The sequence below is a fragment of the Rattus rattus genome, chromosome 2, assembly GCF_011064425.1.
Source record: "Rattus rattus isolate New Zealand chromosome 2, Rrattus_CSIRO_v1, whole genome shotgun sequence".
Lineage (NCBI taxonomy): Eukaryota > Metazoa > Chordata > Mammalia > Rodentia > Muridae > Rattus > Rattus rattus.
The window spans coordinates 41,159,922-41,187,910 of NC_046155.1; the positions used below are offsets into that span (position 1 = coordinate 41,159,922).

The 27,989-nt window shown below is 46.8% G+C and overlaps 2 protein-coding genes across 2 annotated transcripts; both read left to right on the plus strand.

The window, feature by feature from the left end:
* The first annotated feature begins 107 nt into the window (after positions 1 to 107).
* On the plus strand, positions 108 to 27,898 carry Hoga1 (4-hydroxy-2-oxoglutarate aldolase 1). Its single transcript, XM_032891983.1, has 7 exons — positions 108 to 641; positions 15,735 to 15,863; positions 16,019 to 16,146; positions 16,801 to 16,935; positions 17,164 to 17,260; positions 19,759 to 19,892; positions 26,844 to 27,898. Exons 1-7 carry the CDS (start codon positions 449 to 451, stop codon positions 26,991 to 26,993), a joined length of 966 nt encoding a protein of 321 aa, XP_032747874.1. The 5' UTR covers positions 108 to 448; the 3' UTR covers positions 26,994 to 27,898.
* On the plus strand, positions 6,529 to 7,885 carry C2H10orf62 (chromosome 2 C10orf62 homolog). The gene has a single exon (XM_032891984.1). The coding sequence runs from the start codon at positions 6,673 to 6,675 to the stop codon at positions 7,591 to 7,593; it is 921 nt and encodes a 306-aa protein (XP_032747875.1). The 5' UTR covers positions 6,529 to 6,672; the 3' UTR covers positions 7,594 to 7,885.
* Positions 27,899 to 27,989: the final 91 nt, after the last annotated feature.

The window sequence follows — 27,989 nt, forward strand, 5'->3', positions numbered from 1 at the left end:
CAACTGCTTCTAGAACAGCGAGTGGGTGGCTACAGTTGGGCGGGTCCAGGACAGCTAAGCCAATCAACTCCGTCGGGTTCTGCAGCGCGTGTTGGGGTCCGGGTGAGGGTGGGGGCGGGTGGCTCGGGGATCTGGGGCTGTGCGAAGAGGTCCCTGTCAAGAGAAAGTTTTTATTGTTGAAACCCCAGGAGCCAGATCTCTTTCAGGCCATAATTGTGGCGTCTCTTCAGCGGCTTCACAGCAGGGAAGAAAGCCTATCTGGAGATTCTAGGCCGGGAGACTCTAGGCCCGCCCCTGACCCTGGGACACGCAGTGCAAAGCTGCACCTTGTGGTGGGAACACAAAATTTTAACTGGGTATGTAGATCATTAACAGTGGGGGGGAGAAAAGGAGTCAAATTCAGTTCTCCTGTGGCCACAGACGACTGGGCCTCAGACCTCCTGCAGAAATGCTGGGCCCCCAAATCTGGGCCTCCATGAGGCAGGGGCTGAGCAGGGGCTTGTCTAGGAACGTGAAGGGGAAGAAGATAGACATTGCCGGCATCTACCCACCCGTGACGACCCCATTCACCGCCACCGCAGAGGTAGACTATGGGAAACTGGAAGAGAACCTGAACAAACTGGCCGCCTTCCCCTTTCGAGGTAAGAGGGCAGTTGGGGAGCCCGATCCAGGAAGGGGTAGGGGATGGGGGGGGGGGACCCAGCTCTGGTACCGTGAACTGAGCCTTAACTGCCTTTGTTTCCCCAGCTGGGAAGGGCTAAGGTCTTTGCCCCCAGGGTCATTATGGTGAAAACATGGAGCTGGCCCACTGCTGATGGAAAGGCACTAACTAACCAGACAGGGTCGTGCAGCAGGACAGCCCTTAGCCTCCTTCCCGCTGGAGCCTGTCTGGCAGAACTACTTCTCAATGTGTTGGATCCTCTGGTCCACCTCTTGTTTTCACATGGGTCCCCTCTCGGCCACAGAGCAAATCCTATTTGTGAGGTTCAGAATGCCTCACAGTCACAGGTCTAGTAAAAGAAGGTAGAAAAGGGCAGTCTGTGTCATCCGTCCGTCCGTCTGCCCCCTTCCCCCCCAACTCCATCCTACTCCCCACCCACCCAGGGCAATTCCTGGTCAATGACACCATCTCAGGTTGAACGTGGGCTCCCAGAGATGTGGTCACTTAACACACAACTGAGCTGAGATTTGAACTGCTGGTTAGAAACTCTGTTCTGCCCACTGATTCTAACACCTCCTTCTAAGTGGCCGGATCTCTCTGAGACCATCCCTACAAACGTCATTTTGTGGGCACCAGTTTTGAAAATGGCCTTGCTCTGACTGAGAAGGTACAGACTAGCAACTAGGATAGTGGACTCCGCAGCTCTGCCAGTGGTCTTACCCTATGGGAAACTCTAACTCTGTTTCTCCAAATGACCCATGGGAGCCATAACGCTCCTACCGTGGGGTAGCCAGAAGAAGAATCTGGAAGAATGTGAGGGAAAGCATGGTGTAAATTCTAGAGTGCTATACACTGGAAGGTCTAGACTCTTGGGGTGATGAGTATTAAAAGTACACATGGCGTTTGTGAAGTCTCAGGCCCTAGGAGAACTGGCTGAAGTATCTATTTAGCATATCAAAGCAGACCTGGTTTCCAGGGTCCCAGCATCCCTCAGTCCCTTCCTGTTACAGGGTATAGCTGGCGTAGCCCACCTCCTCCCCAACTCTCCAGCCCCAAGGCTGGGCTGCCCTGTCCACAGAGGCGCTTCCCTATATAGTCCAGCCATTTTGGTTACCCACCCTTTCTTTTCCCTCTTGGCCCCTGGACCTAGTTCCCTTCTCTCCCCCATCTCCCTTTTCCTCCCTACTCTCCTCAGTGGCTCAGGGCCATGTCCACTCTGGACTCTCCCAGATACCCCTGCCTCTGGCTGTGCTCTCCCTTTTACCTACAACAAACTTTCTCCTCCACCACACCCAGGAGCAGACATGTCCTTCCTTTTTATTATGCATCGTTTCATTCAACCTTGTAGCAAAGCTGCTTTGTGCTTGGTGACAGTGACCACAGGCCCAGCTGAGCCCCCGTCATCACTCAGTACCCAGATGATATGAGTGTTTGTCAGGGGACAAGTGGCCTATGGGTGCACATTCTGAGCGGGGACAGCGTGTCTACTACAGCTTGCTCATGCCCGCCTGGAGGGAGATAAGGCCTGATTTTCTTGAAGCAAAACATGGTAATCCTTAGCTTCAAATAGAACACTCTGCTTCAGCGTGAGGACCAAGGACACTAGAGCTTAGGGGCCAGAAGACTGGCTTCGTATCCATGGTGTTTCTGAAATCCTGTATCTAGGATTTCACAGAGACCTCCACAATTGTCTTTGGACTTCCCCCTTTGTCTCTCTAACTCCTGCAACCAGCATTGGGTGCCCTAGGCAGGTTTGTTTGTTGGTAGAGGGAGGGATTTAGCTCATGGGTTCCTGATGTCTAATTCCTCCATTTACTACATAGCAAGAGATTGGAGCTATGAGAAGAGCCCAATGTTGGGAGTTGGAAGACTCCTCGTCTGGCTGTCATAGCAATTGAGAAATCACGGTCCTTCTGTAATCCAGTTTCCTCACTTGAGAACAGGAGCTATAAGCGCTCAGGCTCTTAGCCACGTGTCTCAATATAATTCCCTCAAGATGGTTAGTCATGCTGCTGACACAGAGGACAAAGAGTCAGGGGTGTCCTATCAGGGACTAGCACTTAGCCAAACACTGATGTTTCTCTTGCTTCCTAGAGCAGACCTTGCAGTCTAATGCTCAGGAACAGGTCGAGCCTGCTGCAGAATGCTACCGCTACTTTGTATCAGTGTGGGCAGCAAGCCCTCCAAAGAACAGGTGGAAACTTGACCTTCATGCTTCAGTGAACATAGAGAATATTCTTCAAGGCGTAGTCTTGGTCTGTGTAGTTGTTTGTTTCTTTTGATTTGATTTTTTGAGACAGGGTTTCTTTGTGTAGTCCTGGTTGTCCTGAAATGCCCTCTATAGACCAGGCTGGCCTTGAACTCAGAGGTCCCTGCCTCTGCCTCCTGAGTGCTGGGATTCAAGGTTTGTTCCACCACCGCCTGGCTAGATTATTTTTATCTTCATTTTTAAAGTATCGATAATTTATGCTGATTGTTTAAATGAAGAGTATTCTTTTAAAATTAAAGTCAAGGTCAAGATGGTATATTGGGTAACTGCTCTTGCTGCCAAGCGACAACTTAAGTCCAATCTCCAGAGTCTATGTAAGGTGGACAGGGAGAACCAACTTCTGTAAATCAACCTCTGACCTCCACACAGGCCATGATACATGTGTCTTTACCCTTCCCCAAATAAATAAATGTAAAAGACTTTTTTTTTATTTTTTGAACAGATTATCTAATACTTTATCAAATGTGTAAAACAAAACCACGATAATTAATAAAAGGAGCCTACAAAACCTTTAGCCTCTGTTTGCAGTGTAAAAAAAAATACATGTCAGTTCTGGATCACAACAGTTCCAATGAACTGCAAAAAAACAAATCATAAGGAAGAATTTGAAAGCTATGCAGTGGCTGCTTTTAGTGTCAGCTACAACAAGCCAACCCCCAGCAGCTGTTTTGGAAAGTGAAAGTGGGACTTAATTTGTAAATAAGAAATGTCTTCAGTAGTTAAGAGAATTATAAACTCTGCAAAAGTTTGTTCGTCTAATACAGAGGCAGCTCTTTGAGACCAAAAAAGCAGGAAATGGTGTTAGCTCCATGGTGCATGGGTCCGCTCTTTCGTTTTCCTATCTTGTGCAGGATATAGGCTTGATGTTGTGACCAATTATAAAAATGGACCTTTGAGTAAAGGTTTCTATAATCTTAAGCTTTAAAAAATTTTAAGTAAGGGGCTGGAGAGATGGCTCAGTGGTTAAGGGCACTGACTGCTCTTCCAATGGTCCTGAGTTCAATTCCCAGCAACCACATGGTGGCTCACAACCATCTGTGATGGGATCTGATGACCTCTTCTGGTGTGTCTGAGGACAGCGACAATGTACTCACATATTAAATACATATAAGTGAATAAATCCTTTAAAATTTTAAGTAAAATAAAAGTTATAACCAAATAGGTGTGCCTAAAAAAGACTCGAGCAATGACAGCATGGCTAAACTAGGACGGAGGGGATCTCGTTCATGGCTTCCGTCCTCTAGACAGAGAATGGGAGATAGCGACTGACCTACCTAGAGAGCGAGAACTAGCCTCTCCCAGGATGAACCCCTAGTTAGTTTTCCAGTGCAAAGTGGTCAGCCTGGAAATTATGCACACATGGACTGTGCAGGCTGTATTTGTGAAACGCACATGGTTATATGTAGGATATCTGTGTATAGCTGTGTAGCTGTGCACATCTATGTAACAATAAAGAAAAAGAGGCCATCAATCTGAGAAGGGGTGGGGGAGACAGGGAAGATTGAAGGGACGGAATGGAAGGGGGAAGTGATGTAATTATATTTTAATTTAATTTAATTTAATTTTTTTTAAATGAAAATAACTTTTAACAAGTTACAAACGAGGAGCAGAGGGCAGGGTTGTCCAGAAGGGCCACTGGCCCTGGACTTACACTTGTCAATAGTCTCACAGGTGGACTTTGAGTTGTTATTTTCAGTGAGTTAGGGACAACCACAGGGCTATTTCAGCAAGGCTGGAGAGGGGAGGTCCCTAAAGCTTTTAGCTGTGTCTTATTCCTTCCCCACACAGAGTGGACCATGGTTTCTTCTGAAAGAGAAAACATTTTTGTATATACATAAAGTATTATTTGGTTAAAGAAAATGTTTCAAATAACAGTTTTTCTTGAGGCAGATAAGAGATTGAGACAGGAACTCTCTACATAGTCCCTACTGTCCTGGCACTCACTTTGTAGACTCAGCTGGCCTTGAACCCACAGAGATCTGCCTACCCTTGCCTTCTGAGCGCTGGGATTAAAAGTATATGCCACCACATCTGGCCACGACTTTTAAAATATATTTTTCTTTTTAATTTTGTCTAGATGTGTGTGTGTGCATATGGTGTGGGCAGGTGACACCAAATAAGAGGTGTCAGATCCATTGGAACTGGAGTTACAGAGGACTAGGCTGCCTGACTTGAGTGCTGGGCACTGAACTTGGGTCCTTTAGGTTAGCAAATGCTCTGGACCTATCTTTCCAGCCTCTCAGATAGCACTTTTTTTTTTTTTTGTGGTGGCATATTCCTTTAATTCAGCACTTGGGAGGCAGAGTTAGATGGATCTCTATGAGTTTGAGGCTAGCCTGGTCTACAGAGTGAGTTCCAGGACAACCAAGGCTACATAGAGAACCTTATCTAGAAAAACACCAAAAAAAGTACTTCTATATATGAGCTCTCTGCATGTACGCCTACATGTCAGAAGATGACATCAGATCCTGTATTAGACAACTGTGAGTTGCCATGTGGTTGCTGGGAATTGAGCTTTTCTTTTTTTTTAAAAAAAAAAAAAAGAAGAAGAAGAAGAATTGTTTATTGTATGTATATGAGTACACTGAGCTGTCTTCAGACACACCAGAAGAGGGCATCGGATCCCATTACAGATGGTTGTGAGCCACCATGTGGTTGCTGGGAAGTGAACTCAGGACCTCTGGAAGAGTCGTCGGTGCTCTTAGCCACTAAGCCATCTCTCCAGCCCAACTTGGAATTGAACTTAAGAAGACTTCTGTAAGTACTCTTAACTGCTGATCTATTTTTCCAGCCACAAACAACACAACTTCTCCGAGGAACCTTTGGCATTTTCTAAGTGTGCTACTTGCCTGGAGGGAAACAGGGGCACAGCCCTGCTTCTAGCCCCACATACATGGGGATTACTCAAGATTGTGCAGCCATTCGTGGCAAGCCTGGCTAGCCAGGTCACCTGCTCAAAACTTTGTCATGCTTATTTACCAAGGTCAAATTTTATATCTGCAGGCTATCGCATAGACGATATGTAGCCTACCTGCTCTGCCTTCTCAGCCTATTCTTTTTATTCTCAATTGTGACCTCATATTGTTCCATACCAGCTCCTTCCTGGACCCTTCCCCTTCTGGACCCTTCCCTGTAATAGAGCTAGGGATATTGCGCTGACCACAGAGATGGGTCCCAGGTATGGAGTATAAGAGTTATTGACCAGGATGGATGCCAGTCTAAGTGGTCCCAGTTTGCCATGGCCAAACTGACTTCGTATCCTCTATCCTGTGGGGCCCACTAGATCAGGAACAAGGGAAACCAAAGACTGGAAAGTAAGGAGGAAAGAACGGCAGAATGCATTGGACACGGGAGGCAGAAGAGTTAAATAATACTGTCTGTCTTTCTACGGAGGGCAGGAGACAAGACCGGATCCCTAGACAAGGCTTGCCAAACTAGGTCTGAGTGATGGGGCAGGCTTGCCTCACCCCACCCCCGGCTGCCTTCCTCACAATGGGGCTCATTGCTGAGGTGTCAGAGAGCATCCTAGGGAGGGTGAAGCAGGGGCCTGCCCGCCAGACACCTGCAGGGCTCCGGCCCCTTCAAGCATGAACCTTACCATCTGGGCTGGGCTCCACCACTCCCAGTGTGCTCTTAGCTCTGTGTGAGGCCTAGGGCCCTGGAGGACATCTTGCATTTCCTCCAGCAACCATCATGCAAGGTGGTGCTGGGAACTGCTCTTTTGCTAGGAAGTGGAGGCCTCATGCTGTGGGCTCAGAGGAAGAAAAGGAAGGCCACCACAGAGACTACAGAAGACAAGCCTCCGGAATGCCACAGACCAAATGACAGCTGGATCAAATCCCACTTCAGCCGCCTCTCTGAAGAGAAGTTGCCCGCCTACCGCCATGTCAGCAACAGTGGGTACTCACCCGAAGGCAAGCATGGGGAGGCCAATAATACCACCCTCCACGTGGACACCGTTACCACCAAACACGGAGAAGGGGGCGTGGCTCTGCACCGAGATTCCTTTGCCAGCAAACAGAAGATATCTGGGACCTCAGTGTCCAAAGAGATGCAGAGGGAGTCAGGAAAGTCCCCGTCCATGGAGAATGACACCTGGGCTGCTGTGGCAGCTTGTACAAAGGAGATCGACGCCAGGGGGCATCATGTGGCTAATTCCGTGCTACAGCGTTCCCCAGAGTATCATTCTACAGGCCATGCCGAGTCCAGGAACATTAGCCCGGAAGATCTGAAGGCTTTGGAGGAAATAGAGTTAAAGCTGAAAGGGAATTTCCTAACTCACCGTGAAACCGTCACAGCTGGTGCCAACCAAACACACACTGTCTATAACCAGAATCACCATGGTAACCAAAGCCACCAAAGCCACAATACCTATCCATGCCACCAGAACAGCCAGAGTCGTTCTGTTCACTACCAGGGTCATCATCCAAGTCACTTGAGCCACCAGGGTTATCCAAGTTACTCAAGTCACCAGAGTCATCCGGGCCACCCAAGCCAGCAGGGTCATTCGAGCCATTCAAACCAACAGAGTCATCTGGGCCTCTCAAGCCAGCAGGGTCATCCAAGTCACTCAAGTCATCAGAGTCACCAGGGTCAGCCAGGACACCCAAACCATCAGAGCCATAGCCTGGTCAACCGCAGAAACCAAATTTATGACTCTTAAAGCCACTTAACCATGAGTCCCTTCCCCCCAGCAGGGCTGGCTCTCATGAACAGGCCTGTTTTCTCTTCTATGGGGAAACCTACGCGGTCAGGGTGAGAGACTGCCAACCAAACCCCTGCTTCCTCTGGCCCCAGCAGAGGTCAGGAGGGAGGGAGGAAAGGACGCAGCTCCAACAGCCCAAGGGCCCCGGAGACCCATGAGAGAAGACATGAGGCAGATTACAGGAGCAACCACAAGTCCTACACTGACTCCACATGCCTGAATGGAGCTAATAAAGCCCTGCATACCCTCACGTTGTGTCCAGGGGCTCTGTAGCCAGCTGCATTCTGGGTAGGGTTGGAGGAGAGGGTATGTCCGCAGCAGTTCTGGAAGTGAGCCTTGGCTGGGGGTCCTTTTCATTGCATCAGACTTAAGACCAGAATGGTCTCCCCCTGGTCTGGGCTGCTAGGATTAGACTGCTAGGCCAGAGGTCTCAAACCCATCTGCCTATGTTGCCAAGGAGTAGGACTCAGCCAGAGGCTTGGAAAGAGGGATCAGGGACAGGCTTTCAGCATCAGTCATCCAGGTGGGACTTTAGGCCCTATCCTCTTGGTACCATCTTAAGTCTCCAGGGTCCATGGGGATCCATGTGCCCACAGCTGTAGAGCTGTGAGACATATCCGGGTCGTGTCACCATTGCTTGACTTGTGACTGTGGCTACCAATATTCAGACTACTTATGGCTTCAGCTCATGGTTTTGTTTTTGAAACTGTGTAGTTCAGACTGTCTTGGAACTCAATGTGCAAACCAGGCTAACTCCTCTTGGATGTCATGGTAAGATTTTAGATCTGGCTTGCCTCCTAGTCCCACACAGGCCCCTGACCTCTGCTCAGTGCTTGTCTCCCTGTCCTCTTCCACTCTGCCTCTCAGCCTATCCTTGACACACACACCCGCTGCCTCCTCTGCTCTCCCACAAGCTGGTATTCTCCCTGTGTCTGCCTGTCTCCTGGGCCTGAAAGAATAAGAAATGACCCTCTACTCCCAAGTCAAGCAGCCACTTCTGCGATTCTTTGGACAGGTCCCCAAGTCACTGCTGAACTGCAAGTAAATCTTTGACATAGATTTGAATCTGTTAAAAAAAAAAAAGCGGGGGGGCTACCAGAAAGGTTAGCAGTTGGTGGGCCTTAGACCTCTGGGGCAAATCATTGAGGACAGCCTGGCTCATAAACACCTTAAGTGAGGTCAGATGAGAAGTATTATTTTCTGGACATTCCTAGTGTGAATTTGTATGAATTAAATTTAAAATTTTTTAATTTTCTGTTGTCTTATGATGCATATGTATAGAGATCAGAAGGCAGCTTTAGGGGGTCGTTTCTTTCTTTCCACCTTTGCGTGGGTCCCAGGGATTTAACTCAGGTCGACAGCTTTTATCAAGGTGGAGGTAGCTGTTTAACCACTGAACCATCTCAACCACCGAACCCCTGCCCCAAATGTACATGGATTTTTATTTACAGTATTTTCAGCAGGATAAACAAACTTAGGGGAACTCCTGAGAATTCCTCCAAGTGAGAGGGGTTCCATGAAAGGAATGCCTTATGATTGCATATTTTAAAATATTTCATAAAAGTTTAAAACGAGGAGGCAGAGGCAGGTGGGTCTCTGGGGCTTTCTGGCCAGCTGCCATAACTTAGTGTGCTCCAGGCTAGGGAAAGACTCTTGTCTCAGAAAACAGGATGGACAGAAACAATTGAGATCACCCTCTGCATGCCACATGGACACACATAAACACCTCCCCCCTCAACATGTGTACACACATGGATCTGTACATATACAGCCACCCACAGACACAAATACACTTTATTTGGAAAAAGAAAAAAAACATGAGTCAATCACAGAGGAAGTATTGGAGGCTGAAAACATGCATAAAAAGCAAGAGAGTGTTGCAATCTGGCATCTGAAATAGGCTAAAAATACAAGCACAGGACTGGAGATACAGTTCCATGACAGATAAAGCCCCTGGCTGCCGGGTTTGTTCAAGGCCATGGGTTTGTTCCTCCGACCAAAAAAAAAAAAAAAAAAAAAAAAAAAAGGAAAATATATTTGGGACATCTTAAATCACATACAAAGACATATACATTTTCAAATTAGCTCACAATTTTGGCATGTGTGTTTTTTTTAAAGGTTCAGCCAGGCACAGTGGTGCACAAATGCAATCTCAGTGCGTCAAAGATGGAGTGACAGGAGTGTCCAGAGGTCATGGTCACCCTCAGCTCCATAGTTTTTGAGGCCAGCCCAAGCAACCAGAGACACTGTGTCAAAAACAAATTTGAAAATTTTCAAGTTGACTACATTAAGTGTTCATTTAGCACCCATGTTGATTCTTGGTTCTGTTTGTTGTGCTATAAGGAGGATGTTATTGGCATTCTGCACATTCCATTTTTGTCTTCAAAATTCAAAGCTGAAACACTTGCTGTCAACCCACGAGTACATACATGTCAAAGTTTTATTGCAGTCCTGTTGTAAGCAAAATGGCCCAGAGGCAGGCCACTCAAATACAGACTCTTGGAGAAGATATTTTTATTAGGGGAAAAAAGGACAATCAGATGACAAGTTAAGGCTAGACACAAAAAGCAGCTTAACAGCCTGAGTCAGCTGGGAGGTGACTAGCTTCTCAGTTCTAGGCCTAATTCTGTTAAAGTTCATTGGGAAATTGCTTAAGCATTTTGTCAGGCATTTTTTCCCCCAGAGTGTGGTTATAAATTAGATCATGTTAAAAAAAAAAAAATTCTGGGAGGCTGGAGAGATGGCTCAGCGGTTAAGAGCACTGACTGCTCTTCCAGAGGTCCTGAGTTCAATTCCCAGCAACCACATGGTGGCTCACGACCATCTGTAATGGAATCTGATGCCTTCCTCTGGTGTGTCTGAAGACAGTGACTGTGCTCACATAAAATAAATCTTTAAAAAAAATTCTACTTCAGGCCTACAGGTTTCTGATGGCCATTTTGTTTGTTTGCTCGTTTGTTTTGGGAGACAAGGTTTTCCTTTGTAGTCCTGGCTGTCCTAGAACTTACTCTGTAGATCAGGCTAGCCTCCAACTCAGACATAGGATGAGTATAGAGCAAATTATCAACACCCACCTCAGAGAGTCCGTGTTGGACATCATGAATAGGGCCATTGTCCCTGATTGATTCCAGGCCAAGCAAGAAGAGCACACAGTATGGCAGCAAGATACTGTGGATTACAGGACACAGGGGGACAGGGATTTGAGACACCTGGCAGCTCTTGAATTTTTGAGGTATTTCTGCTGGGGTCAAAGCAGAAAGTCATACCATGACCAACTATGCTGAGGCAGGAGAATGGCAGTGTGTTGTGGACGGGAGAGAACCATGATAGATTTGCTTCTGTGGTTTTTAGGAATCTAATGAGGGTAATCAAATCAAAGTGGTCTCTAAGACACACCCCAAGTCTTGATAAACAGGGACATTAAGAGATCGGTGAAGGCTATAGAAAAAGCCAGAAAACTGGAACTTAGAGTGAAGGAGGACTTTGGTGTCTGTCTGCTCTCTGTTCTCGTCCTGTTGAAGAGGCTAGGGTGAGAAAGCTTGTCTGATCCCTTCTGTCCTTCCGTGGTTGAAGGGCTCCGAGCGCCTCTGAGCATACAACCGGAAACATGATAAAGAACTGAGAAGGGGAGCTCAGAGGACAAAGACTCAGAGTCCAGAGACCCAGAGGGGTCCCTAGGTGGTTTTTTTTTTTTTTTTTTTTCCGGAGCTGAGGACCGAACCCAGGGCCTTGCGCTTGCTAGGCAAGCGCTCTACCACTGAGCTAAATCCTCAACCCCTCTAGGTGGTACTTTAGAGGAGGAAGTGATGTTGAAGCACCAAGGGGCCATAACAGTAACCAAGATTGCCTCTTCTGTGAGACACCGTGTCTCCTGTTGGCCACAGTAAATCACCAGGTCTCCTGTGAAGCCCCAGCTCCACTCAGCAGCCTCACGCACTTGAGCAGCCAGCTCCAATGAGAGGGAGGGACTCCTCTTGCTCAGGGGAGACACAGGAGGTGAGAGGCACTCCCTTCTGACCCAGCCACACTCCTGCTTTAAGGTGAAGTTTCTTTTAACTCCCAAAGTCCTGTACCCCCTAATCCGGAGGTCTGGTATAGATACTTTACAAAGACTCTCTCATTTCAACTTCCCTGTTTGAGAGAAATACCAATATCTTAGTCTTTCAGTTAAGGGAGCTAAGGTTTGGTTAAGCCATTTTCTCTCTTTTTAAATAAAATATTTTAATTTTTACATGTCCGTGTATATGTGTCTGTCCCGTGTGTGTGTGTGTGTACATGTGTGTGTATGTATGTATGAACATGCATGCCTGCCTGTCTGTTGTCTATCTTTGGGGACTAGAAGAAAGCACTGGATTCCTAGATGTGGAGTCACAGGCAGTTAAATATGGCCCCACTTGAGGCCTGGGAACTGAACTCCAGTCCTCAGGAAGAGCAGCAAGTTTTCATAACCACTGAACCACCACGTCTCCAACCTGCTCCCTCTTCCCCCTTTCCTTGGAAATTATAACTTTGAGATAGGCTCTCTCTATGTACCCCAGACTGGCCTTGTATTCATACTCCTCCTGTCTTGGCCTCCCAAGAGCTAGGGTTGGATGTGTGTGCCTCCATGCCTGGTGGCAAAGCCGTTTTTCTCAAGCCCTCAGTTGGTGAGAGGGCCACCCCGAGGGCTGGTCCTGGCTTTCCCAACTTAGAGCCTGTGCTCCAATCATCTTACCTGTTGCTTTGCCGATGCTCTCCCTGCTCTCCTCATAAGGTCCTTTGTTCTGAGCCTCTCCAGATTGATGCAATGTGTCTGGCCTGCCACTGGAGATGTGGCCAGGGTGAAGGAGGGGCTTTTTTTTTTTTTTTTTTTTTTTTTTTTAGATCTCAGACATCAAAGTATTTGCTGGGACATTTTCCTAGCTGAGCCTTTAAAACAACTCTGTAAGGCCTGGGGTGTATGTCTAGTGCCTGATTCCAGAGGCAGGGGGCTGAGAGCAGAAGGCTGTGCTGCAGGATATTGGAATACGGAGCTGGCTGCTGCCTGCCAGGGTGTCACACACTACCGTTGTTCTGCCTGTGGAGCCCAGGGGGTTCTGGGATTGTCTACAGAGGAAGAGCTACTTGGGAGTGACTATGGCTGGCTTTGAGACCATAGTAAAAGCCTCTTGAGGTAGCAGATAGATAGCTATGGCAACTAAACAGAGCTGACAAGATCTCGGTCTTGAAATAGTTGAGGATTGGTCCCATGTTGGCTAAATGGAAGCCCTCACCAGGATGGGCAGCTTCTTCAAAGGGGTGGGGCATGAGCAGGAAGCAGCAAAACAAGAGGTTCTACCTTCCCAGGCCTGAGGAACAAACATCAGGACGAGATCTAGCTGATCCAAATCCTTTTAGTTTCAACATGGTTCTTTGTAGTATTACAAAGGGGAAAAAAGCTCCTGGCAGCTCTCAGGAACCCAAGGCCTCAGTAAACATGGAAAAGGTGTGTGGTAAGGAGCTGCATGCCCATCACGCTGTGTTCCCTACAGGCTGACTCACAGGAACACACTCTCTCAGCCTCAGTGCCAGGAAACTGTGTGTCTCTCCGGGCAGCAGTTTTGGGCAGCGGTTTTGCTCCTTACTCTCGGGTGACTGCTGATAGTTCCCACTAACTTTATGGCTTATCACCCAGGGCTGTGTGACATGGATTTTGTATGCTGATAAGCTCCCAGATTTACTATCCATTTCTTCTACTTAAAATCCAGGTGTACTGTAATTGATTGTACACTACTTACAATTTTTTTTTTTATTGCTTGGGGACAGCAAGCACTGTCCCTGAGCTAAATCCAATTTTTTATTGCTTGAGCTGCCCTTTGAACTCTTGATTCTGTTTTTGCACATGACATGTGCCAGGACTACTAATACGGTGGGTTTGGTTTTTTTGTTTTGTTTTGTTTGGGGAGGGGTAGTTTGATCTTGTAGAAGGGCATTGTTTTAGTTACCTTTCCTAACACTGATAAAATACCCTGACTGAAGAAAGAAGGAGAAGGAGGAGAAGGAGAAAGGAAGAAAGGAAAGGAAGGAGGGAGGGAGGGAGGGAGGGACGGACAGGACAGGACAGGACAGGACAGGACAGGACAGGACAGGACAGGACAGTACTGCTCCTAGGTGTGGTGGAGGAGAAAGTTTATTGTAGATAAAAGGGAGAACACAGTCAGAGGTAGAGACATTGGGAGAGTACAGAGTGGACTCGACCCTGAGTCATGTGAGGAGATCTGAGAGTCACCAAAAAGGGAAAGAGTAAAAGGGGCAGACAATCAAGTGGCTGGACTTTGATGGTAAAGAGCCTCTGAGGAAGGCCTCTCAGCCCCTGGGCTGAAGAGTTGGGGGTAGAGGGGAGGTGTGCCAGCCATCACCTGTAGCAGGTAGAGACTGGGAGGTACTGGAAGAAGCTGGCAGCCAGGTCTGCTTTTGATATGTTAAATAGGCATCTCAGCCACTGTTTGGGGCAGTGTTTGATATGTCACACTGAGGAAAGCAATTTAAGGGAAAGGGGGTTTGTTTTGGCTCCTTGTATAAGGTTCAACTCCATCTTGGAGGAGTAAGCATCACAAAAACAGGAACTTGAGGCAGGGGCTCACATTGTACCCACAATCAAAAAGTAAAGGGCTAGAGAGATGGCTCAGTGGTTAAAAGCACTGACTTTTCTTCCAGAAGTCCTGAGTTCAATTCCCAGCAACCACATGGTGGCTCACAACCATCTGTAATGGGATCTGATACCCTCTTCTGGTGTGTCTGAAGACATCAACAGTGTGCTAAAACACACACACACACACACACACACACACACACACACACACACATACATATAATATTTATAATATTATATAAATAAATTTTAAAAAAAGAAAAAGAAAAAAAGCAGAGAGCAATGACTGTGTGCTCAGCTTACTTTCTCCTCTATATATGACTCAGAATCCTAACCTAGAGAATGGTGTTACCCACAATGGGCTGGTCAGCCCTCATAGGCATGCCCAGAAACCTGTGAAACCTGTCTTCCGGGTGATTCTAGATCTCATCAAACTGACAATTGAGATTAACCATCACAGGGAGATAACCATTATAGGCATGGAGAAGAGAAAAAAGGAAAAGAAAGTAAATGGAAAAACACAAGAGGAAGTGATTCTGCTAACATTCATTCCTTTTGGGTTCTGCTAAGGGTATCAGTTCTGTTTGACTTTCAAAGAAACGAAAATGTGGACACCTGTAAAGGATACGTGTTAGACATCTTTCAAACAAAAATGGTTGATAAAATAAAACAGGGTTGGCCATTTCACTGAGGTATAATCTTGTTTGTGGTATTTACATAATATTTTTTTTTCTTTTTTCTATTTTTCGTGGTATTTACATAATAATTTTTATACATTTATTATTCCAAGTGTAGAAAGACATGACAATGAACAATAAACACCTGAGTTGGGGCAGAAAGCCCAAGTGGAAGGTAGTGGGAGGGTTGTCATGGGCCCTGGGAACATGGGTGCAGGGTAAATTATGGACTGTTCTTTCTGGTATAATTAAAATGTTTCACTTAAACTGCTGTGCCTCAGGAGTTGGGGATTTAGCTCAGTGGTAGAGTGCTTGGCTAGCAAGCACAAGGCCCTGGGTTCAGTCCCCAGCTCTGGAAAAAAAAAAAAAAAAAAAAGAAAGAAAGAAGAAAAAAAAAGAAATTGGTCAGAAATTTTGGGCTGGAGAGGTTGCTCAGTGGTTAAGAGCACTGACTGCTCTTCCAGAGGTCCTGAGTTCAGTTCCCAGCAACCACATGGTGACTCACAACCATCTGTAATGGGATCCGATGCCCTCTTCTGGTGTGTCTGAAGGAAGTGACAGTGTACTCATATAAATAAAATATATAAATTAAAAAAAGAAGAAGAAGAAGAGGAGGAGGAGGAGGAAGAGGAGGAGGAGGAGGAGGAGGAGGAAAACTGCTGTGCCTCTATGAGAACCCTCTGTTTTCGGCTGGACAGGGATGGGAAGGGTGTGGTAGGAAAGTAACCCTGGGCACTGTGCAATGTATCAGCATCCTGATGTTTTTGAAACAGTCGGAATGGGAGCAATGAACTGATGGGGCTGTGTTGCAGGCTTCGTGGTCCAGGGCTCTACTGGAGAGTTTCCATTCCTGACCAGCCTTGAGCGCCTAGAGGTGGTGAGCCGAGTGCGCCAGGCCATACCCAAGGACAAGCTCCTGATAGCCGGCTCTGGCTGCGAGTGTGAGGACACAGTGCCAGGGGATCTGGGGTTCCCTGGGCTGGGGGTGGGGGTCGGGATGGGGGCGGAGTCCGGGCTCCTTGGCCCTGAGGTTGGGCCTCTACTGGGATGTACTGAGGCCAGCTTTGCTTGCCTTCTCCCGTCTCCTTCACTGCAGCCACGCAAGCCACAGTAGAGATGACTGTCAGCATGGCTCAGGTGGGTGCTGATGCCGCCATGGTGGTGACCCCTTGCTACTATCGCGGCCGCATGAACAGCGCTGCCCTCATTCACCACTACACCAAGGTAGGTGGGAGGGGTGGGTGTGGACCAAGAGATTGACAGAGATGGAGGCGGTGCCTAAGGAGAAGCTAGGAGTGGAGAGCATATGTCATGTTAATAGGCACTCTAGGACATAGGTATGATGTCATCGTGTACCAACTGTGTGGCAGTAGACCATTTACCTAACCTCTTGCTATCAGATTCCTTTCCTTTAAAACAGGGAGAATAGGAGCTGGAGAGATGGCGCTATGGTTAAGACGGCATAATTCTCCTACAGAGCACTTAACTTCAATTCCCAGCACCCAGGTTGCATAGCTTGCAACCACATACAACTCCAGCTCCAGAGGATCGACCTCTGCCCTTTGAGGGCACCAGCACTCGAGTGCATATACCTGTGATTAAAAATAATAAAGTAAATCAAGACAGGGAGAATAATGGCATCTGGCTTGTGCGCTTCTCCAGAGCTCCACAAGGTCTGCAACATACATAGCTTCAAGCTGTGCCTTGTGTGCAGACGGCACTCAGAAACTTGCTACCCATCATTGCTACCCATACTTCAGGAGGCAGACCTGCCACATAGCCCTGCACAGCGAGCCAGTCCTGGGCCTGTAAGGGTGAGCCTGAAGCCCTCCAGACCCAAGTGATTGCCTTCCCCTTCCTTTCTCTCTGTGCCGACAGGTTGCTGACCTTTCTCCAATCCCGGTGGTGCTGTACAGTGTCCCAGGCAACACGGGTCTAGAGCTGCCTGTGGATGCCGTGGTCACATTGTCTCAGCACCCAAATATCATTGGCTTGAAGGACAGTGGTGGAGATGTGAGTGACTGCAGCTCCCAGACTGGGACCTCCTTCCCTTTCTAGCATGGCAGCTTCTCACCCAGAGCAGCTCTGAGAACTCTGTCAGTCCCTCTGAGACCTATGTCAGGCCTTGCTGGGTGGACTCCCCGAGGCACTGCCGGAACTTGGGGCCGTGTACTGGGCTGTATTTTGACATCCCGGCTGGCGGTTCTGGACCCAGCTCTCAGACAACATTTACTGCTACAGGTGACCAGGACTGGGCTGATTGTTCACAAGACCAGCAAGCAGGATTTCCAGGTGTTGGCTGGGTCAGTCGGCTTCCTCCTGGCCAGCTATGCTGTGGGTAAGCCTCCTGCTGTTCTCGAACCACCCTGACCAACCAAGACGCTCGCAGGCATCTGGGTCTGCAGGAAACAGTTGTCTCAATGATGGGTGCTTAGGCTTGACCCTTTTGGGCGGGCGTATGAGGACAGTGCTGGCCTGTACGGATGCCTGCAGTTGGTGAAGTTGCAATTCCATGCTTAGACGACCAAATTAACTCCTCTAATCTCACCCTGTAAATCATTCTCAGAGCAGAGGTTTTGGGCCTCTGTTCCAGGCCAGCAGTCCACTTTCCTCTGCCTCTCTGCATTGGACAGAGAGAACTGTCAGATCTGGGGGGTTGGGATGGGATCTCCAGCTGTCTGATCAGACTCTTCAGTCCTGAGACCAGCCGCTCCTGTTTGTTTTCAGCGTCACCCTTTGACTTCAAGTGGGATTAACCCCGGGTGGGTAGAGCAAAGGGGCAGCCGCATCCCCGACCTGAGATCTGAGTAGCAGTTTTAGCACTGTGGGGGACAATAGTGGATTGTTTCCCTTAGCTCAAGGCCAGGCAGACTTGCCTTTGGTCAAGGTCCTTGCTTCTCTCCCTTTACCACTCAGCTGTCTCTAAAGTGAAGGGGTGGGGGTGGGGCATTTGGGTGGGGGTAGGGCATTTGTCACTCTTTCCTGAGAATCCAGATGGGGAAGGCACTGGCTCTGGAGGTGTGAGCAACCATATCATTTATTCCCCCAGACACCAGCCCTCACTGGGCCTGCCCTTTTACCCTAAAAGTCGAAGTGGTCTGTGAGGATTAGAAGACCAACTCCATCTGCTAGTGTCCAGCACATACGTATTTTTTCTTTTCTTTTCTCTTTCTTTCTTTCCTTTCTTTCTTCCTTTCCTTTCTTTCTTTCTTTTTCTTTCTTTTTTTTTTTTTTTTTTTTTTTTTTTTTTTTTTGAGACAGGTAGCCCTGGTTATACTAGAACTTGCTATGTTGCCCAGGCTGGCTTTTGAACTCACAGAGATCCACCTGTCTCTGCTTCCCGAGTGCTGGGATTAAAAGCAAACACCACCATGCCTGTCTATGAGTATCTTTTGGGGTTTTTTTTGTTTTGTTTTTGTTTTGTTTTTTTTTGGTTTTGGTTTTTGGGAGTATGGGATGAGGATGAGTTGAGAAGGGAGTAGAGGCAGAGAAAGACTGAGAGGAGGGGAGAAGGGAGAAGGGGAAGGAGAGAGAGGAGAGGGGAGAGGAGAGTGGGGAGAGAGGAGAGGGGAGAGGAGAAGAGGCCAGCCAGGAGAACATGGAGAGAGGAGGGGGAAGATGAGAGAGGGAGAAAGGGGTCAGAGAGAGAAGAGATTCAGAGTCAGAGAGAGCAAAGTGAGGCCAAACAGTCCCTTTCAAGGCAAGCCCAGCCTACACAGCTGTTGCCAGGTAACTGTTGGGCAGAGTCTAGAAGGAATGCCAACAGTTGTTTGTTGGACTGTCTCTTCAGATATTCCCATGCTAGGTGACCTCTTTAAGTGTTAGATTTCTTTGGCCCTGTCTGGAGCCCGCTTCCATTTTTGCCACATCTCTCTACGTATCTTTTGTTTTTAAATAAATTTGTTCTCATTAATTTTTTTAAAAATTGTATTTTGTTTTGTTTTGTTTTTCAACACAGGCAGAGTTTCTCTGTGTAGCCCTGGCTGTCCTGGAATTCTCTCTATAGACCAGGCTGGCCTTGAACTCAGAGATTCACTTGCCTCTGCCTCCCGAATGCTGGGATTAAAGGCATGCACTATCACTGCCCTGTTTAAAATTGTCTTAGTTATTTTGCATGCATGTGTATGTATGAGGGTACGAATGCTTCATGGCACATGTGTGGAGGTCAAAAGACAGCTTTGAGAAGATGTTTCTTTCCTACCGCTCAAGTCCCAAGGATTGATCTTGGGTCACCAAGCTTAACTTGTAAGCCTCTGTTACCCACAAAACCCTCCCCTGGCCCCATAGTGGGTATCTTACAGCCAGCAAACATACCAGCCCATTCCAGTCTGTCTTCCTTCCTTCTAGCTCTGCTTAGGATCACCCTTAGATCATCTTAAAATCACAATCGAAGGCTGATTTTCACATCACAAAGCAATCGGGGGAAATGCCCAAGCTCCTGACCCCATGACTGGAGCGCTCTCCTCCTCCCTACTAGTTAACTGGAGGAATGAGATTTCAGAACTCCAGTTCCTAGTTCCTCAACCTCTAAGGTGTCAAGATCCTGGTAGGGGGAACATGGTGGGTGGGAGGTAGGGGAAGGGCTGCCCTGCAGGCTGTGTTCCCTGCCCTGTGGCTGGCTCTGAATAGCAACTGGCACGCAGACTTCTCATTTTGAACATACAGGAGCTTTTGCCTCTGGACGTGCATATTCTGGACACACAGAACACACCCAAGGGTTATAGAAATCTACGTCCCATGTTCCCCAAATGAAAAGGTGTGGGTCCTGAGGTTTGGGGTTCTGTATAGCAAGTGGTCCTTCCTCCCTGATGGATATTCTGTGTCTCCTTTGGGCAGGAGCTGTTGGGGGCATATGTGGCCTGGCCAATGTCTTGGGGGCCCAGGTGTGCCAGCTGGAGAGACTCTGCCTCACAGGGCAGGGGGAAGCTGCCCAGAAACTACAGCACCGCCTCATCGAGCCCAACACTGCGGTGAGCGCCCAGGGTGTACTGGCACAGGGTCCCTGTTCAATCCTCCCCTCTCAAAATGTCCACTTAGAGAATGTCCCAGTGTGGCAACCCCTCCAGCCTCCCCCAGGAAACCCTGATTGCAGAGAGAGTGAGCTCGAATTCAAGCTTTAGAATTCACTGGAATTCCCGTGTAGGCCAGTTAATGGTCCATCCCTTCTCATTTTGGACATATAGGCAGTCTTTGCCTCCGAACATGCATCGAAACAAGTGTCCTGAGAGATGGCAAAATCAGTAAGTCTGCGATTATACCTAGAGATTTAAAACCTAGAGACAGTGCAGCGTGACCTTTACAAGGTACAGATACCAGAAGTCAGAGTGACTGGCAGGGGAGAACTGGAGATATTTTGATTTTCCAGGAAAGCTGTCCAGTAAGGTACTCTGCAGTTCAGACCTTGTGTTCTAGCTCCTTGGGGGGCAGGTCAAGGAGGACTTAGCAGGGAAGGCTGATCTGGATCAAAGCTATTTTGAAATCCGAAGCAAACTGAAAAAAAATTGCATACTTTTATTTTATTTATTTATTTATTTATTTATTTATTTATTTATTTATTTATTTTGGTTCTTTTTTTCGGAGCTGGGGACCGAACCCAGGGCCTTGTGCTTCCTAGGCAAGCGCTCTACCACTGAGCTAAATCCCCAACCCCGCATACTTTTATTTTATTTGAAATGGAACCTCACTGTATTGCCCAGGTTGGATTTGAACTCGTTGGCTCTTGAGATCCTCCTGCCTCAGCCTAACATGAATGTGTGTGTGTCCACCAGCATGCAGGTTGTACTGTCTTAGTTCATCCAGCTCGTTTGATAGCAGTGACGCGTGGCTGAGGACATGGAGTATCTTTTCCTGCATTTGCTTGGCACAGTCCTTTCACTCGGATATCCATATCAGACACCATGTGGTTGCTGGGGTTTGAACTCAGGGCCATCTGGAGGAGCAGTCAGTGCTCTTAACCACTGAGCCTTCTCTCCAGCCCATGAATGTCTTTCTTAACTGTTACATTTTGAAGAGATACACACTAGTCCTTTGTTGGATATGTGTTTAAAATATTTCCCCCTAGTCTTTAGCTTGTCTTTTTTCTTTACATGGTTTTGACCCATCAAGTTTCAAATTTAAAAAAAAAATGAGATTTTGATGAAGTCAATTTTCTTCCTTGAATCACACTCTAAGTCTAAGAAGACTTTGTTCAGTTTTTGTTGCTAAATATATTCTCCTACTTTTTTTTTCCTAAAAGTTTTATAGTAACATTGTAAAAGTTTGTTGAGTTAATTTTTGTGTAAAGCCTGAGACTTTGGCCAAGGTTCTTTTTTTTTTTTTTTTTTTAATGGATATCCAGTGCCTCCAAAACCATTTGTTGAGCAGATTTGAGAGCCTGTTCCTGGGTTCTCTGTTCTCTCCATTGATCTATGTGTCCGTGTCTCCCCTGTGTTACAGCCCGGGTTGTTATAGCTGCAGAGGAAGGGGTCCAATGTCTTTTGCAGGCTGCTTCCTTCTGGTTGTTTTTCTTCCTCAATATTGCTTTAGGTAATTGCTTCCTTCGTCTTTCCATATTAATTTTAGAACAATTGTTTCTATATCTACAAAAACACTCTTGCTAGGAATGGCTGACGAGTCTGGGAGGGCAATGCCCCCTGTGTCCTCGTTTGATCCTTAAACACAGCGCCTTCTCTACTCACTGGAATCTTCTTTGTTTTCAGTGTTTTGCAGGTTTTTTTTTTTTCTCCAAAGAAGTTCTAGACATAGTTTGAAAACATACCGATGTTTCAGTACATAGCCTTGGCTGGCTTGATACTCACAGAGATCTGCCTATTTCTGCTTTCCAAGTTCTGGAATTAAAGGCATATGTTACCATATCCAACTACTTCATCTTTTTTTTGGGCAAGTGAAATTGTATTTTAATTTCACTATCTGAATGCTCATTGCTGCTATTCTAGTGCTTGGAAACATGACTCTCTCTCTCTCTCTCTCTCTCTCTCTCTCTCTGTGTGTGTGTGTGTGTGTGTGTGTGTGTGTGTGTGTGTACCTGAACACGTGGCGTGCAAGTATGCATGGCATGTGTGATGACAATGAAACCCAGGACCTCAAGCATGCTAGGAAATTTGCCATATCACTGAGCTACTTTTCCAGACCTATAGCTGATTTTTAAATATCTTACCTCCTGTAACTTTGCTGGACAAACTCAGTAGTTCTAGAAGGGGTTTCTTGTGCTCTACATAGACTTCATATCATCTACACATAGACGTCATATTATCTACACGTAGATATCATCATCTACACATAGACTTCATATCATCTACACAGACGTCATATCACCTATACATAGACATCATCATCGACACATAGACGTTATATAACTACACATAAGCGTCATATCATCTACAAAGAGATGCCATATAGCCTACCCATAGGCGTTATATCATGTACACATATGAAGAGTTAATTGTGTTTGTTTTGACTTTTCTCATTTATTTGCTTTTCTTACCTTTCTGCACTGACTAGGACTTCCTGTGCTAGGCTGAATAAAATTTCTGGTTCCTGATCTTGAAGAGAAAGCACTCAGGCTTTCACAAGTATAACACTTGCTCTGAGCTTTGTTTTGTTTTGTTTTAAGATTTATTTATTTAATGTATGTGAGTACACAGTAGCTATCTTCAGACACACCAGAAGAGGGCATCACATCCCATCACAGATGGCTGTGAGCCACCACGTAGTTGCTAGGAATTGAACTATTGAACTCAGGACCTTTGGAAGAACAGCCAGTTAGGGTTCTTTACCGCTGAGCCATCTCTTCGGCCCTGCTCTGAGTTCTTGTAGAGGCTTTTTATAACTTGAGATCACTGCTATCTGTTCCCAGTTTTCTTTGAATTTTTACAAATCATTAAGTGCTGAATTTTGTCAGAATTTTTTCATATTGACTTCTCTGATTTTGTGACTGTTCTTCAGCCTGCTAACGTGGTGGACTATATATTCTTATTCTATGTGTGTAGGTGTTCTGCCTGTATGTCTGTGTGTGCACCATGTGCATGCCTGGTGGCCATGAAGTCCAACTGAAGTTACACATGGTTGTAATCTACTCATGCCGGTGCTGGGCACTGAGCCTGGGTCCTCTGCAAAGGCAGCACGTGCTCTTGGCTGCTGAGCCATCTCTTCAGCCCCCAAATCACTGCTTTGTTTTATGTTTTGAGACAGAGTGTCTTTATATAGTCCTGGCTATCCTGGAACTTGCTATGTAGACCAGGCTGGCCTCAAACTCACAGAGTGCCTCTCGAATGCTGGGATTAAAGGTGTGCTCTTGGCTAGCCACTTTTCAAATACTAACACAGATGTGCATTCCTGGGACAAACCTCATTTAGTCACAGTATGTGTCTATTTTGATATATTGCTGAAATTTAATTTACTGATATTTTGCTAAGATTTTTATGCCCCTATTCATGAGGAATATGGTCTAGCTTTTTTCTTACCTTTTTCTCTCTCCTCCCCTCCGCCCTCCCCTCCCTCCTCCCCTCTCTTCTTCCCTCCCTCCTCCCCACCCTCCTCCCCTGGCTCCTTCCTCTCATTCTTCCTTCTTCCTCCACTGAGTCTGGTTTAACTTCATCAAATGAACTAGGAAATGTTCCTTGTTCTTGTTTCCTAGCAGAAATGATGTAGAATTGATACTAAATCTTCAAATATCGTGTAGAGTTCTGTAGTTGAAACTATCCATGGTGATTAATGGATCATAGGACTACAGATATAGATGGTTGTGAGCCATCATGTGAGTCCTGGGAACTTAATTCAGGACCTCTTGAAGCAGCAGCCAATGTTCTCGACTGCAGAACTTTTATTTTAAATCTTTTTCTTATTGGGTTGTGCCTGCACGCCCTGCTGCGCATGTAAAAGTCAGAAGACACCTTCATAGCGTTGATTCTCTTTCTCTACCTTTATATGGATTCCAGGGATCAAACTCAGGTCATTAGGCCTGTCTGGCTGGTGCTTTACCTACTAAGCCATCTCCCCAACTTATGTTGGGGTTTTTATTGGTTGTGCCCACTGGCATCTTATGGTTTATCTTCAGTCCCACCTCTGCACCAGGGGACTCAACATTGTGGTGTGCCCAGGGGCTTGAGGTCTCTAGTTGGTCTTTCTTCTTCAATCTATCTTTCAGAGTTCTCTCTCTCTCTCTCTCTCTCTCTCTCTCACACACACACACACACACACACACACACACACACACACACACACACACACACACACACACACAACTTGGTCTCTGTGTAACTGTGGCTGGCCTGGAACTCACCCTGTAGACCAGGCTGGCCTGCAACTCACAGAGGTCTACTTGCCTCTGCCTCCCAAGTGCTGGGATTGAAGACAAGTGTCCTACACCCAGAACAGATTCACCTGTCTGTTTTCTGTAATGTCCAGGGTGTTCATCTGTACTCGTTGGAGAGAATGAACACAAATGTCTCTATCCTCTTAAATGTGAAAGTTTAATTTCCCAGGTTGTGACCTCTCTCACCCTGAACATTCATAGTTGAAAACAATACGTAGCAAATTGGATATATAAAACCTAGGGCATTACTTACTTTAGGTTTAAATATCTGACTTAAGAATATATTAAGATATATTTATTATCATTTACTTTCCTGACTTTTTTTCCTCATTAAGACATTTTTTCCCTAAAAAATCTGTTTCTAGAAACAAAATCAAATCAACAAACAAAACATTGCCCAGGATACCCTTGAACTTTCTCTATAACCCATGCAGGTCAGGACGTGAGCCTCCTGCCTCAGTTGCCTGAATTGCTAGTATGGTAGGCCTGTGCCGCTGGGCCCACCTTACCTTGATTTATTTTTGCTTTGTAAGTTTTGCATCAGAGGCAAGTATTCAAGCTGTCTGTACACTACCCAGCCGCTGACTCTTTGTAGCAAGATGTGGGTGAACCTTCTGTCTTCTTCCTAGCTTGGGTCCTCTCCTCAGTTTTAGAGGAAAGACAGTTGAGAAGAAAAGCAGCCCACTTCCTGGATGTTGAGCTTCTCCTGGAAGTGACTGTGTCAACAGGTTCTAAGAACTTGTAGAAATAAAGCCTTCTAACCAAGCTAGGCCCAGGCTGCCCTGGACACTCTGGCCATTCCACTGGGGAGAAGGCATGGTTCTCCCACTCCATCTACCACATGAGAGCAGGGCCCTACATCTGCATCCTGCCAGGACAGGAGAGGGAGGGCCTCCAGGGGTCTTGGGGACCACTGCAAATGTTGCCAGTAGCATTTTCTCCTCTGTTGTTGGAGTCCTGTCTATGATGAGTGTAGATACCATCTCACTTTACAGAGGAAGCAAAGTTGGCTGTCCCCCCAGAAAGACGGGAAGCCCAGTTGCCATTAAAGCTCTCTGAGGTCATCTCACCCTATCCTGTCCCAACCTTCAGGCTATGCCCTCATGTGCCAGCTCTGGGCACACACTCAGGAATGCCTGGGACATCTTGCTGCTGCTGCTGCTGCCTAAGATATAGGCTCACATACTCCAACAGCAGCCTGATGTCACTTTATTGCCCTGTCCTTGTCCAAGGGGATGTCCTGCCTTCCCACCCAGCCAGCCTCCTGTCCTAGGCTATATTTAGGACTTTGCTACCCAAAGCACTGGCCCCTTCTCCAGGGCTGAGGAGGAAGCACATGAGCTACCTTCGGAAACTGATGGTAGAAACGAGGTGTTCTCAGGTCCTGCATGGTTCTGTCTTCTTCGGAGGTTTTTGCCATCTGAAGCTTCGGGATTTTAAAAGCCAGGCAATTAAGGCATCCTGGGTGGGAAAACTGTTTGCTGACGATGGCTGACCTCTAGTGGTGGATAGCTGTAAGCCAGTTATCTGGCATCCGTCCCAACCTTTCTCCACTCAATGTAATGTCCCAGTGCTTCTACTCTTTATGAAACCCGTACTCTAAAGCTTCCCCTCCCCCACAAACGGGACTTTATTAAGTAATGGGTTCTTTCCTAATTTGGGGGTCATCAAAGAGTCATCCCAATATTTCCGACCAGTTGCTATGACAAAAGGAAAGAAGCTGGAAGCCTCATTTAATCTGTAAAAGTCCCCGTGTGGTTTTAGACGGAGGCAGTAGATGCCGGTGCCCCACTGTAATACGCAAGCCTTTACTTACCGCGTTGTTCAGGCCGTTCATGTTTCTAGGGAAGAGAAGTTGTTTACGTAATAAATCATACGTTTTACAATAAACCTCTTTTGTCCAGTGATAAATCATTTTCCATGAAAACATTTAAATAGGGCCAGGGAAAACCTGTGGGTGTTAGGCGGGCCCTGATGCTGGGGGCTAAGGGTCTGGGGTGTGCCCAAGGCGTCAGAGCCGTCCCCTTCTTTGCTAACCAGAGCTGCTGTGCTGCAGGGACCTGACATAGATCACGCTCTGGTCCCCAGCCTTGCTGCCTTCCTCTAGGCTGGCTATCTATCCCAGCGTGAGGGCTGAATGCCCATATGCTTGTTGGGGAAGACTTTCTCCATAACCCCCACAGGGAATTTCTTTATTCAGTCTGAGTCTTTCCATACCTGACCAGCTTCTGGGGTCCAATCTGGATTCTCAATGTCCCCCAGACACCACTGATTAGAGGTTTTTTGTTTTTTGTTTTTTTTTTTTAAGAATTATTTATCTATTTTATGTATATGAGCACACTGTAGCTACCTTCAGATACATCAGAAGAGGGCATCAGATTTCATTACAGATGGTTGTGAGCCACCATGTGGTTGCTGGGAATTGAACTCAGGACCTCTGGAAGAGCAGCCAGTGCTCTTAATCTCTGAGCCATCTCCCCAGTCCTGATTAGTTTCTTACATGGGAGACTTATGAAGGAACCAATCCAAGGTCTCGGTAGATATGTGTCAGAGGTGAGGGTGGGTGAGGGGGGCTCTGCAGCCTTTTCTAACAAGTGCTTCTTCTCAGGTGACCCGGCGCTTCGGAATACCAGGGCTGAAGAAAACCATGGACTGGTTTGGCTACTATGGAGGTCCCTGCCGTGCCCCCTTGCAGGAGTTGAGCCCCTCGGAGGAAGAGGCGCTTCGCTTGGACTTCAGCAACAATGGCTGGCTTTAATGACAAGCAGGGGACACCTGGTCTGAGCTGTCTGGTTCCCACAGCCTGAGGAGGAGCAGGGCATTGGAATTAGGGCTTATTTTTGTCTGTGTTCTATTGCTGTGAAGAGACACCATGACCATGACAACTCATAAAAGAGAGTGTTTAATGGTGGCTGGCTCACAGTTTCAGACGTTCAGTCCATTGTCATCATGGCAGGGAGCATGGCAGCGTGCAGGCAGACAGTGCTGGAGAAGTAACAGAGAGGTCTACATCTAGATCCACAGGAAGCAGGAACAGAAAGCTACTGGGCCTTGCTTGGACTTTTGAAAAACCTCGAAGCCCACCTCCAGCAACATTGTCTCCAATAAGGCCACGCTTCCTAATACTTTCAAATAGTATCACTCCCTAAGCATTTATATATGTTAGTGGGGGGGGCATTCCTATTCAAACCACCACATTCTGCCCCCTGGCCTCATAGGCTGGTAGCCATATCATAATGCAAAATGCATTTAGTCCAACTTCAAAATTTTCCATAGTCTCTCACAGGCTCAAGACTGTTTAAAAGTCCAAAGTTCAAAGTCTCTTGTGAGGCTCACTGTAAAATCAAAATAAAAAACCAGGTCGGATACTTACAACATACAATGTCACAGAATATACAGTGCTATGCCAAAAGGGAGAACATAGAAAATACTGGACCAAAGGAAGCCTTAAAACCAGCTGTGCAGGGCTGGAGATTAAGTGGCTCAGTGGTTAAGAGCACTGGCTGCTCTTCCAGAGGTCCTGAGTTCAGTTCCCAGCAACCACATGGTGGCTCACAACCATCTGTAATGGATCTGATGCCTTCTTCTGGTGTGTCTGAAGACAGCTATAGTGTACTCATATAAATAAAAATTAATAAAAAAAATAAAAAAACAAAACAAAACAAAACCCAGCCGGGCAAACTCCAAACTCTGCATCTCTCTGACACCAAAGTGCTCTTCGGATCTCCAACTCCTTTCTGCTTTGTGGAGTGCA